Genomic DNA, 17,244 nt, shown 5'->3' with positions numbered 1-17,244 from the left:
GAATCCCTGAGGATACGAAAATCCAAGGATACTTAAGTCCCTTATATAAAATGGCATAGTATTTGCATACAACCTACACACACCCTCCCATATACTTTGAATCATCTCTAGATTACTTATAATACCTAATATAGTATAAATGCTTTGTAAATAGCTGTTATACTGCATTGTTCTTATTAGTATTATTGTTATTTATATATATATATATATTTTTTTTTTCTTTTTGGTAGAGACAGAGTTTTGCTCTGTTGCCCAGGCTAGAGTTCAGTGGCATGACTGTAGTTTACTATAACCTTGAACTCCTAGGCTCAAGCAATCCTCCTGCCTCAGCCTCCCAAGCAGCTAGGACTACAGACATGTGCCACCACACCCAGCTAATTTTTAAAAAAATTTTTTTAGAGATGGGGTCTCACTATGTTGCCCAGGCTGGTCTCAAACTCCTGGGCTCAAGCAATGCTCCCATCTCAGCTCCCAAAGTATTGGATTACAGGCATGAGTCACCACGTCTGGTCTATATTGCTATTATTGTTTTTTTTTTCCACATATTTTTGATCCATGGTTGGTTGAACCTACAAATGTGGAACCCACAGATGCGAGGGCCAACTGTATTGCTACTGCCATCTCCATTATAAATTTCGTTAAGTTTAAAAGTATTGTCAGCCTTGTTCCACTGAATAGTCACCACTCATTCTGTACTGCCTAATTTCTCCCCACATCTTAATACTCAAGGCATTTAACTTTTTCGTTGCTATTTTCAGCCAATGTCCCCCCATGAAGGAACCTTTAGGTTACCTTTTTTTTTTTTTTAGACAGATTCTTGCTCTGTCACCCACCCAGGCTGTAGTACACTGGCATGACCTTGGCTCACTGCAACCTCCCCGTCCCAGGTTCAAGCAATTCTCATGCCTCAACCTCCTGAGTTGCAGGGATTACAGGTGCATGCCACCATGCCTGGCTAATTTTTGCATTTTTAGTAGAGACAGGGTTTCAGCATGTTACCCAGGCTGGTCTTGAACTCCTGACCTCAGGCGATCCTCCCGCCTGGGCCTCCCAAAGTGCTGAGATTACAGGCATGAGCCACCATACCCGGCCCAGATAACCATTTTATCAAGTAGAAAATAATGTAAAAAACATGCCTTTTGAATTAAGTTTATTTTTCCCATTCTAACCATAATATAGGGTTTTTATACAAATTAAAAATATAGAAAAGGAGAGAGAATTATAAATCATCTGTTACCCTTTTAGCCAGAGATTAGGAGGATGAAGTTTCCTTGCAAGTTCTGATCAATAACCTGCTACTTGTTTGACGGTGTCGGTAAAATGTAGGAAGTGCTCTGGTGGCTGTCAACAGTGTTAAGTAGGCACCAAGGCAGCAAAGGGGAGAAAGAGCAATTTGCTGCACTCCTTTTTCTGAGTGTGCTCCATTGGAGCAGGTCCTGAGATGTTGTATTTGGAGCCTTTAATAAACCTAGAAGTAGGAAAGGTCAGAGAGAAACATGGTCAACCCCAACTATGAGGTCAAAGGTAATGTCAATAACAGCTGGACTTATTGAGTGCTTAGTGTGTAGCAGGCATTTTACCTGTATAACTTCATTCAATCTGCACAAGCCTAAGAGCTAGATGCTAGCATTACCTCTGTTTTATAGGAAGGAAACTTGGGGCTTGACATTAACTAATTTGCTCAAAATTACATACCTAAGTGGTGAAGCTAGAATTGGAGCCCAGCAACGGATTCCAAAGCCCCACGTTTAACCCCTAGACGGCTTGATTTTGAAAACTCCACATGCCGCAGAGAAAAATAAGCATCTCCCCAGCTTTAACAGTATGTTTAAAAAGTGGATGTGAGTCTTTCAACACATCCATTAAGCTAACCCTTTGTAATTCTAGGAAACCAAATCAGATTTTTATTAAAATTAATTTGGATGATAAGCAGCATTTCTATAATAAGCTATATATATGATCCAATACACTCCTGTTTCTCTAGGTTGTATGTACTTCACTCATTGGTTCCCTTGTATAACTAACAGAATATTTATAACAATGGCTGGGGCTGGGCATGATGGCTCACGCCTGTAATACCAACACTTTGGAAGGCCGAGGTGGGCAGATCACCTGAGGTCAGAAGTTCAAGACCAGCCTGACCAACATGCAGAAACCCCGTCTCTACTAAAAATACAAAAAAATTAGCCAGGCGTTGTGGTGCACGCCTGTAATCCCTGCTACTCGGGAGGCTGAGGCAGGAGAATCGCTTGAACCCGGGAGGCAGAGGTTGCGGTGAGCCAAGATCATGCCATTGCACTCCAGCCTAGGCAACAAGAGTGAAACTCCATCTCCAAAAAAAAAAAAAAAAAAGGCTAACACTTATGTAGAAGTTAGTATTATACCAGTACCATTCTAAGTGCTTTACACTTATTAACTTAATCCTCACAACAGGTTAATAAGGTAGGTGCCTTTTTTATTGTAGCAAAATATATATAACACGAAATTTACCATTTTAACCATTTTAGATGTACAGTTTGGTGGCAGTAAGTATATTCACATTGTTGTACAATCATTACCATCATCCATTTCCAGGAGTTTTGTCATTTTGCTAAACTGAACTCCATGTCCATGAAACAGTAACTCCCCATTTCCCTCTGCCACCAGCCCCTGCAACCATATTTCTGCTGTCTCTGTGAATTTGACTATTCTAAGAACTTCATATAAGTGAAGGCATACAGTTATATCCTTTGTGGCTAACTTGTTTCACTTAGCATAATGTCTTCACTCATTAGAAGAATGAATTCATGTTGTAGCATGTATCTGAATTTTCTTCTTTTGCAAAGCTGAGTAATAGTCCCTTGTATATATACACCACATCTTGTTTTTCCATTCTTCCATCAACAGACACTTAAGTTGCTTCCACATTTTGGCTGTTGTGAACAATGCCCTATAAACATGGATGTACAAATATCTGTTCATGTCCTTGTTTTCAATTATTTTGTGTATATATCCAGAAGTGGAATTGTTTGGATTATATGGTAATTCTATTTTTAATTCTTTGAGGAACTACCATAGGATTTTCCATAGCAGTTAGTTACACCATTCTACGTTCCCACCAGCAGTGCACAAGAGTTCCAGTTTCTCCATATCCTTATCAACACTTGTTACTTTCTGTTTTCTTTTTAAACTTTTTTTTTTTTTTTTTTTTTGGTGATGGAGTTTCACTCTTGTTGCCCAGGCTGGAGTGCAATGGCGCGATCTCAGCTCACCGCAACCTCTGCCTCCCAGGTTCAAGTGATTCTCCTGCCTCAGCCTCCCTAGTAGCTGGGATTACAGGCATGCACCACCACACCCAGCTAATTTTGTATTTTTAGTAGAGATGGGGTTTCTCCATGTTGACCAGGCTGGTCTCAAACCTCAGGTGATCTGCCTGCCTCAGCCTACCAAAATGCTGGGATTACAGGCATGAGCCACTGTGCCTGGCCTTAAACACTTTTATTTGATAATAACCAGATCCTTTTGTATTTCATAAGCATGATGATTGGGTGTTCACATGCATGTGTGAATGTGCCACCCTCTGAACCTTGTTACAACGTCAACACATTACCTGTCTGACCTGAAAAAAATTTTTTTTATTTTATAATAGCCATTCTAGTGGGTGTCAAGTGGAATCTCACTGTGGTTTTGATTTGCAGTTACCTAGTGATAAATGACATTCAGCATCTTTTTATGTGTGTATTGGCCATTTGTATATCTTTTCTGAAGAAATATCTATTCAAGTCCTTTGCCCATTTTTTAAGTGGGTTGTTTGGTTTTTTGTCATTGAATTGTAGGAGTTCTTAGATATTCTGAATAATTGGTTCATGCCTGTAATCCCAACACTCTGGGAGGCTGAGGCACGAGGATCACTTGAGCCCAAGAGATCGAGGCTACTATGAGACATGATCACATCACTGCACTCCAGCCTGAGTGACAGAATGAGACCCTGTCTCTGTCTCTCTTTCTCAAAGAGAGATATTCTGGATATTAATCTCTTACCAGATACAAATTTACAAATATTTTCTCCCACTCCATGGGTTGCCTGCCTTTTCACTCTGTTGATAGTGTCCTTTGATGCACAAAAGTAGGGAGGCTGAGGTAGGAGAACTGCTTGAACCCGGGAGGCAGAGGTTGCAGTGAGCCAAGATCGTGCCACTGTACTTCAGCCTGGGTGACAGGGCGAGATTCTGTCTTTAAAAAAAAAAAAAGTTTTTAATTTTTATGAAGTCCAACTTTTCTATTTTTTCTTTTTTGCCTGTTCTTTTGATATCATATTCAAAAACTCATTGCCAAACTCAATGTCATGAAGCTTTTCCCCTATGGTTATAAACTCCAGGGGAAAACTTTTCTAAGAGTTTCACAGTTTTAGTTCTTATGTTTAGGTGTTTGCTCCATTTTGAATTAACTTTTGTAAATGGTGTAAGGTAAGAGTCCAGTTTCATTTTTTTTTTGCATGTAAAGTATGTACTTTTGTCATCCTTATTTGACAGATAAGGAAACTGAGGCACAGGTGAATCAAATAATTTCCCTAAGGTCACATAGCTAGTGAGTCATCAAGACAGGATTCAAATCCAGGCAGATTGAGCTCTCCTAGGACCTGGAGCCTAATTTTTGCTGCTAGCAATCCTAGTTGTACCTTTACATTTATGACATATGGCTGGTCAAATCTTTGATGCTGAATGGTTTGGTCAGGGATCAAGCCTTGCTACAACACTGCATTAATGAGAAAATTCAGACCACTTCACGACTTTCTTCTTTATGGCCTGGTATCCAGGAACATACACTCACCAAAGATAGATAGAAGAGAGAGTTATCATTTGCACAGAATCCCAAAAATTAAACCTGCAGAGAAAGGGCTGGCTGAGAGCAGCAGTGTTTGCACGAGGCTGATCAAAGTCAGGCTGGGGATGGTGGATGCTTTCCAGGCACAGCTGCAAGTGGCTTCTCTCCCCTCCCACCCTGCCCCCACCTCTACTCCAGTTGCACTCACCTGGCAGCCCCAAGGCTGGCTCCAGTCACACATGCACAGGTGCAACAACAATGAGCAGTCACCCTGTTCTACGGTTTGGCCTTTGCCAGAGAACACTGACTCCAGCAAGACAGACTGAGGGCTAGGAGATGCCAGCTGTGCCCCTCCTGAGAGAAGGACTTCTGGCTGGAGCAGGCAGCTCAGAGCACAGGTGGTCAGCAGTAAAATGCAGACATTATTGGGTTTTTCCATTCAATCGAGCCAACATCTGAGTAGTCAGGAACTGCCCTGGGCCTAAAACAGTGCCTGACACATAGCAGATGCTCCACAAATTGTTTAATGACATATTGGTTACAAGGATGTGGCCAGGGGGGTGAGGGGGCTGTAACCTCTACCCACCAGGAGTGCACAATCTGGTGAAAGAGGCCAATTTGTGCCCCAGTGACATTTTGATACCAGGCAGTCCATAAGAGGAGCGAGATTATGATTTCCTAACAAAGAAGGCAGAGAGTGTGACTGCTTCTTACTGGGAAAAATCTAGAGCGGCTTCTTGGAGAAGGTAGAATTTGAGCTGAGTCTTGTAAAGATAAGCAGGGTGAGACCTTCCAGGCTTAGGTAAGCAGAGGCCTCTAGGGGAGAAGGTGCAGGGGAGGGGAAGTCAGGGTCACTAGCCAGGCTCCCTGCTGGAAATATACCTGGGGAAGTGGGTGGGGCCAAATTGTGGAGGGCTGTACCTGCCAGTTCTGGGATTTGGGGGTTTCTCTCTTCACCCTTCTGCTGATTCCTGCACACAAACGCTGGGCCACCCTCTGCGGTATGATGGCAGCTGGCTACCTGGGCCTTTGTTGCCTTCTTGGGGACTCTGGCTCCCTGCCACCCCATATCTGCTGGGCAGGAGCACAAGCCCTACCGTCTCCTTCCATCCTCTGAAAACCTTCAGTGGCCAGCACTAGAGCAGGTGGACAGGACAGCCAGTGCGGGGGAAGGGACAGGTACACGGGAGTCCCCTTCACGCCTCTGCATTCAGAGACCTGATATGCATCAAGAAGTCAACTGGCCAGAGCAAGTCCCTCGTTAAAGGAAGCACTCATGGTGGAATGTGGATAACAGGCCACCCCGTGCACACTAATTACTCATTGCAGAAGAAACCTGAAGCTGGGATTGATTGGCAAAGCCGAGGCAGGCCTGAACAGTCTGAAACCATCTGTAGCCAGCCTCCTGCTGTCATGTTTATTTTCCTCTTCCAGAAACTCCCTCCCCGGCTCCCTTCTGTCTCCTTTTATATTTTAGAGTGACTTTTGAGTGGGTAGTTAGGTTTAGGATAACTTTAGGGAAGAACTAAAGAAATATGCATGAGAAGAGGGTGGGTGCCAGAAAATTAATTAATTTTTAACATGTTTTCTATTTAGAAATATAATCTATATTACTGAAAACTTGATTTTTAAAAAAAGAGAGAGAGAAGAAAGAACTATTTGTAATCTTATGCCCAGCACCCTAATACTCCCATTATTAGCTTTTTCATCTATTTTCTTCCAGTCTTTCCATCATGACTATATACAGGATATGCTTGTATGAGGTCGTAATTATACTATACATGCTTTCTTATGTTTTGTTATTTTTCCACTGAAAATATTCTTCAACAGGTTGGAAGTGAGTTAGTAGATTTCACCCTGACTGGTATCCTCGGTTAGCCCTAAGCAGGCCTTGGGCATCCCTCAGTGCTTCAGTTTCTCCAATGAGATGGGACATTATTAACCAACTTCACAGGCATAATTTGAGAAGTTATTAAAAGAAACCAGGAAACTAGAAAAAACCTTAAATAGAATGTGGTAGACAGGATGTCCTGCCAAAGGTATCTGTGGCCTAATCCCTGGGACATGTGAGGTTACAGGGCAAAGGGAAATCAAGGTTGCAGATGGAATTAAGGTTGTCATCAATAGACGGCCTCAAAATAGGGATATTATCTTGGATGATCCGGGTGGGCCCAAGGTAAGCACAAGAGTCCTTAAAAGCAGAAGAAGGAATCAGAAGGAATGATCAGAGAGAGGGCAGCCTGAGGACTCAGCTTAATGTTGCCGGCTTTGAAGATGGAGGAAAGGGCCACAAGCCAAGGAATGAAGGTGGGGGTGACCTCTAGAAGCTGGGGAAGGCAGGGAAACAGATTCTTCCCTAGAGCCTATAGAAGGAACTCAGGCCTGTCAGCACCTTGATTTTAGCCAGTGAGACCCATTTTGAACTTCTAACCAACCTCCAGAACAGTATGAGAATAATACATTTATGTTGTTTAAACCACTAAATGTATGGTAATTTGTTAACAGCAGCAATAGGAAGTGAATACACCAAGATCAGCTTCCAAATCCTAAGCAAAAATATATGTAAATACTCTAAATTCCAGGTCTAGGATTCCCTAACTCTTCTTGGCAACTCCCTGCACCATGGTGCAAGCTTCTCAGTAAAGTTTCAGAACCAAACTGGTGCTTCAGAAATGCCCACTAATGGCCAGGCTCAGTGGCTCACGTCTGTGATCCCAGCACTTTGGGAAGCCGAGGCAGGTGGATCACGAGGTCAGGAGTTCGAGACCAGCCTGTCCAACATGGTGAAACCCCATCTCTACTAAAAATACAAAAATTAGCCAGACATAGTGTTGGGTATCTGTAATCCCAGCTACTCGGGAGGCTGAGGCAGGAGAATCACTTGAAACCAGAAGGCAGAGGTTGCAGTGAGCCGAGATCACACCATTGCACTCCAGCCTGGGCGAAAGACTGAAACTCTGTCTCAAAAAAAAAAAAAAAAAGAAAGAAAGAAAGAAAGAAGGACAGAAAGGAAAAGAAAAAGAAATGCCCACTAATGAGAAACTGCAAGGGTTCCTGTCCAGACTCAAACAGCACATCTTGCCATCTGCACAGGGGCCACAGCATCTTGGAAGATGCTGGTCCTTACTGCATTCAGAGGAAAGTCAGTCAAAGCAAAGATTCACAGAAAAGAAATGAGGTTCCAATTCACCCAGAAAAGGCCTCTCGTCTAATGGCTCCATATTTCAGGGCCCAACGCAGTGCCTGGCATATAAAAAGTACCCAACAAATATTTATCGTATGACTGAGTGAAAAAATGGAGTGAGAGTGTCATTTAGCTTCCACCATCTTCTCTATAATTCTTTCTTTCATGTCCTCTGGGAAAAGCCTCAAGACCACATGAGACTGAATTTCTAGGCTGTTTTTGTACTTGAAGTACCTGCCACATAAACTTTCCAGACATCAAGGAGCAGGTGATGCTCTATGTTTGAATTCTAAGCATTCATTTAATTCATAAGTCCCCAAGGAGTAAAGCCAATTGAATAGTAAGCCACGTTTTCTTTTATCTTGAACCTTGAACCCATGCACTCTGGCCCTAAATCTAGAGCGCTTTCCCAGGCTTTCTCACAAGCTATCTCCTTCCCACTCTGCTGCTTGTACATTTTGGGCTCACTTGATGTGATTTTATTAGTTATCAATCCATCTTAATCATCCCCTTTTTTCCAGTGCTTGTTTCCCACTCCTTCAATCTGTAGCAGCTTTAAATCTGTTGCTCCCATATTGTATCCACGTATCAGAAATACTTTGGCTGCAAGCAACATATTTCATGATTATCAATGGTTGAAGTTGGGGAATCAGCAAACACTGCTCACTGGTCAGATCCTGCCCACTACTTGTTTGTGTAAATAGAGTTTTATTGGAACACAGCCATGACCAGTTGTTTACATATTGCCTATGGATGCTTTTGCACTACAAGGACAGGTTGAGTGGTGGCAACAGAGACCATATGGCCTGCAAAGCCGAAAATATTTACTGTCTGGCCCTTTATAAAAAACCTTCCAGGCTGGGCATGGTGACTCAAGCCTGTAATCCCAGCACTTTGGGAAGCTGATACAGGTGGATAACTTAAAGTCAGGAGTTCAAGACCAGCCTGGCCAACATGGTGAAACCCTGTCTCTACAAAAAATACAAAAATTAGCCAGGCATTGTGGCACATGCCTGTAATCCCAGCTACTCTGGAGGCTGAGGCAGGAGAATTGTTTGAACGTAGGAGGCAGAGGTTGTAGTGAACCAAGTTAGCGCCACTGTACTCCAGCCTGGTTGACAAAGCGAGACCGTCTCAAAAAAAAAAAAAAAAAAAGTCTGCTAACCCCTGATTTAGGCAATAAAGAGATTTAATTATCTCAGGTAACACAAAGTGGAGGGGCAGGGGTTTCATGCTTGCCCAGCTGCTCGCCAATGCCATTAAGGACTCAAGTGCTATCTTTTCCTTCCACCATCCTTTGAATGTTGGTTTTTCTTATTAGGCTTGTTAGCGCATGTTCACAAGATGGTCCCATACTTTCAGAGGTCACATCTGGGTTCAAAGCGGAAGAAAGGGGCCAGCAAGCCATCCTTGCACAGCCGTTCCTTCTCTAAAGAAACAAAGACCTTCCAGAGGCTCCCAGTAGTTTCCCCTTGGTTTCATTGGGCAGAGCTAGGTCCCTTGGCCACTCTGAGACGCAGTGGAGTCTGGGAAAGCAAGGCCCTCCATGTCTGCACTTTCCTGGATTCAACCAACCAGGGATCGAGAATATTCAGGAAAAAAAATAACAATCCAAACCAAAAAAAAAAAAAAAGTATAACAACTATTTATACCGCATTTACACTGTATTCAGTATTATAAGTTGCTAGAAACAATGTAAAGTATAGGGAGGATGCATACGGGCTATACTGTACAAATATTACTACCACCATTTTATAATATATAAGGGACTTGAACATACACAGATTTTAATATCCACAGAGGTCCTGGAGCCAATTCACCACAGATAATGAGGGACAACTATTTGGGAAAGGGGATCTGCTGACAAAAAATTGGGGCTCTTTTAGCAAAAAGAAGTGAGGGGGAATAAGTGTTGGGCAGTTAGCATAGTCTCCCACCACTTGGACAAGGGAAAGGAGAAAAGACCTAATATTTGTTCACCACCTACTATGTGCTAAGCATTAAGTATTTTACATACCTCAGCTCATATAATCCTTACACTGAGGACACTGAATAAAATTATTCAGAGAAGAAATTAACATGCCCAAGGATGGGGCAAGATCTCAAGATCAATTCCATCTTCAGGCAAAGCCTCTGCTCAGTCTCCACTGTGTTCTCCTCGGCTCCCTTTAGGAGTACTGAGAGATTAGAAAGTGCTTTCACAAGTGCAGGGTGGGCAGGGAATGAGAGCGTGCACCCTCTCGCCTTACCATAAGCTGGCTCAGTGGGACACCCTTTCACTTACATTATTTCATTTACACCAAAAACGAGGTATTATGTCAGTATTGTGGGCGAAATTATATAATGATTAGACGATTGAGAAGTAGTGGGGCTGAGATTGGAACTATTTGTTCATTTATTCATTTCCCCACAATATCGAGCCCCTAGTATGTGCCAGGCACTATGAAACCTGACTCTCGGGTTGATTCCAGAACCCATGCACTCTCCATTCCCTCTACCACTATATTAGCTCCATTTTAGAGAGAGGTTCAGAAGGTTCCAGAGCTCACGCAAGATCACAAAGTTCCCATGAGGCAGAGCCGGCCTTGAGCCCAGGCGCTCTGGCTGTAAATCCAAGGCTCTTTCCCAAGCTTTCTCACAGGCTGTCTCCTTCCCACTCTTTGGCTTGTGCTTTTTGGACCCACTTGATGTTTCCCTGTGTCCATTGTTCAGCCTCTGCAGGCCCATAAGACTGAAGTGAAAGACTGTTCTGAAGGGTAGAAAGAGATTTGGTGCCTACAAAATGAGTTTCAGGATGCCAGAGCTATTGAGCCACTGAATTAACCAACCCTGGTATTCTCTAGCCTTTGGTCTTTTTGTTACATGAGATAACACACGTTCTTTCTCATTGTTCAAGCCCGTTGAATCAGGATTTACTGTATCCTAACACGTATGAAAACTCTGGTCTCTCTAGAATACAGTTCTTACAGTCTGGGACACTCACTGAGGCACCTGCTTCAAAATATCTTTATTTATTGTTTTGACATCAAGCTGGTTCATGGTGCTAACTCCTGGTCCGGTCCTTTGATGAGATGGTCAGTTATTGAAGAACAAGAGGCTTTGCACTGATGTGGATTTTGAAGCCCTAGATTCAAGCCCAACTCTACTTCTAACTGACTCCACATAGTTGCTCTCTATCCTTCCAGGCTATATTGTTGCCTTGGGAGAGTTCCTTAGCCAGAGGGGACCAAGTGGGTTTCATTTCTCATGCCAGTTCTCACTGGAACACTGTGTGGATCACTTTCATGGAGCATCCAAGAATATATGCTGTATGTTTCCATTTATATGAAGTTCAAGAATAGAAGAAAACAGTCCACGGTGTTAGAAATCAGAATAGCAATTACCTGGTGGGTAGGAGGATACTGACTAAAAAGTGGCATGAGGGACTCCCTGGGTGGATGAAAATGTTTTGGATTTTGTTTTCTGTGGTGGTTACAAAGGTATATACAATTGTCAATATTTATCAAATGAACATCTAAGCTCTGTGCATGTTATATAAATTATGCCTCAGTTTCAAAAATGTTCTTAAGGAGAAAATGGATTCTGAGATCACCTTCAGTTCAGCAGTCAAGAATTCTGTGATTGATTAGGGATGTCTGCCATGGACACTGGGGAGGGTGAGAGATGTCAACACAAATATCACACATTTGCTATTCTTGTGCCTAAGCAATCATCCTCTGAGAGTTTCTACATATCACTTAAGTGGTTGTAGTAACTCAGTCCACCTTAGAGGATTACAGATGAGGTGAAATTTCTTTGTATAATGTAAATTCCTAGTCAATTGTAAGATGTTATTATTCATATTTATTCCCCATGATGTCTTGCACAGTGGCACTGACTTTGGCAGATAGGTTCCCAGAAAATTCTCCCCAGCTTAAACGAAATGCATCAGAGCCAGATATTTTCAAAATGCCAGGCTCCCCATGAACATGGACATGATTTGTCTGTCCCATTATTCACATTACAAACATTGAATGCCAATGCAGATTTGTGAGCTGGCTTTCCCATTACAGTACAGAGCCATTTTTGAAGATACTAAAATGATTTCCACAGGCTGAACTAGGTAATGTGTTTTCTTCTGAAGTTTTTATCCTTTCCTGATACTCTATCTCAAGATGGGATCTGGTATATGTCATTTCTCCTTCTGCTTCCAACTGCAAACCTGCAGGGGCCTTTCAGAGCTTTGCTCTGAGGGCTCTTGGTTCATGTCTATTAGCCGAGGCATCTGTTTTTGGTGCCTTCTGGCGCCTTCTGGGAGTTTCCTGGGTTACTGATGAAGATTGTGCTAACCAGCCTGTATCACTGGGTGGCTCAGGGCTCAGCAGCTGTGCTGTTTCCTGACTGGTGTCCCCACAGGGAGAGCAGGACAGAGCCTGGCAACCATACCTCCACTTCCGAAGCCAGCTGGAGAGCCAGGCCCAACGGCAGATCCAGCCAGGGCATTCAGCCAAGAGATACCTCCGAGGCCTCCTGCGGACTTGGCCCCCAGATGCCATGTATAGGCTCTGGTGCGCAGGTCAGTGGGGAAATGGGAGGGAGCACACCCCAAACTGCCCCACCTCCCATTCTGGTGTGACAGTGTGTTTTCCATCAAGACCTGAAACACCAGGATTTCAAGCCCAATTCTGTGTTAAAGCAAAGTCCCACGCTTGGTAGCCCACAAGCCCCTTTCACAGCTCCCGTCCTTTGTCCTCTGACGCATTTGCAGAGGGAAGAACGGCCTGAAGTCCTGCCTTCACTCCCATCCCTTGCCCTCAGCAGCCTCACATGCCACATCCAGGCCAGAACTTTCTTCCCAATCTTCTCCACTCAGAGACCCTCCAGTTCAACCCCCATCTTTTACAAGATAAGGAAGAAGAAGCCCAGAGAGGCAAAGTAATTTGTCCAAGATCATTCAGTCAAAAGCAGAGCTGGGACCAGAAGTCAAATCCACCCTGCACCCCCACAGTTCCACATTCTTCCCCACATTCCCTAGTTCCCCATGTGAGGTGATCCCAGGTCCTCCTAGAAACGAAATGTTAGGACTCTTCCTCTTAAAGATGGTGGCTCTCCAGCACAATCCATTAGGAGTGCGATGGACACCCTTCTGATGAACAGACCCTAAATGCACTCTGTAAATGCTTGAAAACAAAAATGGGAAGTGGTTGGGGATTAGAGTTGCCAAATTTAGCACATGCATACCCACCCCCGCAACACCCATAAACAGTTACACTTGCAATTTTCAATCTTCGCGATGTACTTCTACTAAAAAAGTATTCATTGTTTATCCAAAATTCAAACTTAACTGGACATCCTGTATTTTATTTGGCAAGCCTATTTGGGATGAGAAGAGTGAGCAGAGAATGTGCCAGTACCCACTCGGCTGTTTGCCATTTCTTCAGCAACAACAGCCAGGACTAGAGAAAGACTGACTTTCTTCCTGCTTTATAGGTTTACCCTGAGGAAGAAGAGAAAGCAATTCACTCCCCCAATAAGTGGTGACTTGAAGCAAAATGAAAGTTGTTGGCTCCTCCAGTCATTGGTTTTACTCTCAGGGCAGTTCCACAGTTATAGGCAGTTCCATTTATTTGAAACTTTTGAGAAACAGCCACTTAACCAAAGAAGTGTTTCTCATTGAGTGGGGCAGAGGGCAGAGCAGGCCACTCTCCTATGGCCTAGGTCCAATATTCCCCAGGATGAAGGCCCCTCTTAACCTCAGAAAAGGTCGAGTCCTCCATGGGAGTCCATGGCTAAAACGTGTGGTTTAAGGAAAGATACACACACACACATGCATTTTTGAGCTCCTTGCCATAATTCCTTGCCAAAGCCCCTCTTGAAGGTGAAGCCCTCAAGCTGGAGGCACAATGGCAAGAATCTGGTGTGAGCCCATCAGTCCAATGGCCCCTACCACCCTCTTGCTGCACGTCTCAGAGCTCCCCACTTTGTGATACTAATGTACATATTCTCTGGGACTTCTTTACACCCCTATGATTAATCCCCCCCACCCTTCAAGCTCACACCTTCTACAAAGTCTTTGCTGAAAACTCCAGCCAATATTGAGCTCCTTGTTTTCTGACCTTATATTACACTGACACTCAGAGCCATTCAGAACACAGGAGAGTTTTGTCTCTCCAATAGACTACTGAGTGCCTTTTAAAAGGGCCCAAGTCTGGTTCCACTGGATCCACTTCACTGACTAGCCGAGGGGTGGGCCCATAGGGAAGCCCTCAATAAATACTTACAGAATGACTGGATTGAGGAGGCTGCTGACCATGGGGCCTACAGAAGCAAATAGGATACATCCACTTCCACTGGATCTCCTCCTGAGGCAGGAGGAGCTTTTTTGCCCCAAAGAAGCAGCCATGCTCCTTCCACCAGGGAGACCCAGTTCTTGGGAATGATGGGGTGGAGGAAGTACACATGTAGCACAGAACCAGAAGCACCCAGACAAGCCCCTGTGGGTTCTATCTGACTTTTTAATCTCCCTCATCTTCTAATTGTCTTCCCTAATGGGCAATGTCCAAAGCCAAGACTAGTGTAAGTGAGGAACCTTGTAGTTACCGCCAAGAACTTGAAGTTGGCTACCACTATTTCTATCAATATCTCCTGATCTACTCTTCAGGATACATCAAGGATTCTGTGCTGCTCCAGGACAGTCAACTTAATGTACCAAAGAAGCTCAGGCCACAACAAGATCTTTCAGGTGCACCCCCAAAATACCATCTCCTGCCTGTCTTCCCTTCATTTTGGATTCAACAAGGAAAATCTTTTGAACAAGGTACATGTTGATTTACATGTTGATTTTATGACCAATTCTCAGATAACACCTTAACACCTTAAATGTTAACACCTTAAAATGGCGTTTCCCAAAACAAGGTCTTGAGATTCTGGGTTGCATAGTCCTCAATCTGTAAAATATGGGGTTAGTGCAGACCAGCACTGTCCAATAATGCTTTTCACAGTGATGGAATGTCCCATATGGGCTGTCCAATAAAGTGGCCATTAGCCACATGTGGCTATTGAGCACTTGAAATGTAGTAGTACAACAGTGAAACTGAGCTTTTTTATATTAATTAATTTATATTTAAATAACCACATGCAGCTGGTGGCTACTGTGTTTGGCAGCGTAGGTCTAGACTCTAGATTTTAGATGATTTCTTAGATCTGTTCCATTCTTATATTCCTTAATCCTGTGATTTTTGTGGCAATATAATGTGAAATATATATATATAGGATTTAGAGCCAGAAATGTGTATCGAAATGGCTGTTCTCTCATTTACTAGTATAAGATCTTAAGCAAGTCATTTAACCTCTTTGAGCTTCTGTTTGCTCATCTCTGTAATGGGCACAGTAAGATCTACATCGTGGCTATACAGAAAATTATTGCAAGCCATCTGTAAACTGTTTAGTACTATGGGGATTGACTCTGTCAATCCCAATATTATTCTATGGAACTTGAAGCATTAAAAGAGCCAGAAGTTGCCTTTGGTAAGGGCGATGGGAAAAGACAACTGGGTAGCAGTAATAGGCAAAGACGAGAGCCTTGGCTGGTAGCAGAGTTCTTGAGAACATAAAAGAGCAAGAGCCCAACATAAGATTTTTGGCCAGGCTCAGTGGCTCATTCTGTAATCTCAACATTTTGGGAGGCCAAGGAGGGAGGATTGCTTGAGGCTAGGAGTTTGAGACCAGCCTGGGCAACATAGTGAGACCCTGTCTCTACAAAAAATTTAAAATTTTAGCTGGGCATGGTGGCACATGCCTGTAGTCCCAGCTACTTGGGAGGCTGAGGCAGGAGGATCACTTGAGCCCAGGAGTTCAAGGCTGTAGTGAGCTATATGGCACCACTGCACTCCAGCCTGGGTGACAAAGTGAGACCCTGTCTCTAAAATACGTATAATGAAATTTTCCAGAAACAGTGGCAGTGTCTGACCAACCCCCATCTTTGGGGAAATGATCCAGTCAGGATAAGTAGAGAATCTGGTTTATCAAATGAATGGAGAAGAGCATGGCAGGTTCTCAGAGCCTGGGGCCATTAAACATTTCAACCAACCACACATCTCACTTGAGTCTTTGTTTTTTTTCTTTATTTTTTTTTATTTTTTTTTTATTTTTTTTAGAGATAAGGTCTTGCTCTTGTTCTGTCACCCAAGCTGAAGTGCAGCCGTATGATTACGGCTCACTGAAGCCTTGAATTCCTGGGCTCAAGCAATCCTCCCACTTAGCCTCCTAAGTAGCTGGAACTGTAGGAGCACACCACCACTCTCAGCTAATTTTTGTATTTTTTTGTGGAGATGGGGTTTCATCATGTTGCCCAGGCTGGTTTCAAACTCCTGTTCTCAAGTGATCCTCCCACCTTGGCCTCCCAAAGTGCTGTGATTACAGGCATGAGTCACCGCTCTCGGCCTCAGGGCTTTCATTTTATGGCTGGATTAACACTGCACACCTGAGGGATAAAGTGACTTTCCTAATTGATGCCATACACCAAGGAGCTGTCACAATCAGGCAGAAAACAAAGAGGCTATATCAAATAGTGATTAAACATGTGGCCATTAGCACCAATTCCAAGCCATATAGCCACTCTGGGCCTTGGTTTTCTCATTTATAAAATGGAGATGACCATATCCATCTTTATCTCACAGGGTTGCATGTGGGAATTAAATGAGATAATATATTAATAGGAGCTGGCACATACTATGTGCTCAATAAATGTTCATTATACCTCCTTAGCTTGTGTTTTAAGCATAATTACTAACTGGAATGCCCAATTGCCCATGATCACAGGGGCCAAAAAAAAAATCTATTTTAAAAGAAGCAAAAATAGTTCAGTGGCTGTAACTTGAACCCTGACTGATGTTTTCATTTGTTTGAACCTTATCTTCCACTGGTTTCCCTCTCTTTGCCCGACACTTTATCTGAAGAAGTAGCAGAAGTCCCAGCTGCAAATCCCAGGTCTCCAATAACGTGATGTTGGCTAAGTCACTTATGCTCCCTGCATCTTCAGTTTGTGCATATGTAAAATGCAAATACTGGGGTCTGCATTCCTTCCTCCCTGGGTTGCTTGTGAAAAATAACAGGAGAGGACAGAGCTACTCCAATGCACATTATCTGGATTATCTGAATCCATGTCTGAGATACAGAGAGACTAAGTTTTGTGGTCTCCTTTCAACAACTAAAGCTTCCAATACTTTGCTTGCAAACCTGTTTCTATTAAGCACAGATAAATGAATCAGATGATGATG

The 17,244-nt window shown here is 43.3% G+C and overlaps 1 protein-coding gene and 1 non-coding gene across 2 annotated transcripts in view; both read left to right on the top strand.

Moving 5' to 3' along the window:
* Nucleotides 1-17,244, top strand: part of KIAA2012 (KIAA2012 ortholog) — a 129,622-nt gene that overhangs the window by 5,163 nt on the left and 107,215 nt on the right. Inside the window, exons 3-4 of the mRNA XM_032754924.2 lie at nt 12,383-12,542; nt 14,628-14,783. Coding sequence (XP_032610815.1) covers nt 12,383-12,542; nt 14,628-14,783 — 316 coding nt within the window. The remainder of the gene's footprint in view (nt 1-12,382; nt 12,543-14,627; nt 14,784-17,244) is intronic.
* On the top strand, nt 3,496-3,599 carry LOC116809944 (small nucleolar RNA U13). Its single transcript, XR_004370104.1, has one exon. It is a non-coding gene; the product is annotated as a small nucleolar RNA U13 (small nucleolar RNA).

Source organism: Hylobates moloch, unplaced genomic scaffold, assembly GCF_009828535.3.
Source record: "Hylobates moloch isolate HMO894 unplaced genomic scaffold, HMol_V3 SCAFFOLD_1, whole genome shotgun sequence".
Lineage (NCBI taxonomy): Eukaryota > Metazoa > Chordata > Mammalia > Primates > Hylobatidae > Hylobates > Hylobates moloch.
The sequence above is the reverse complement of the archived record's forward strand: the minus strand, read 5'-3'. Positions and strand labels throughout refer to the sequence as shown.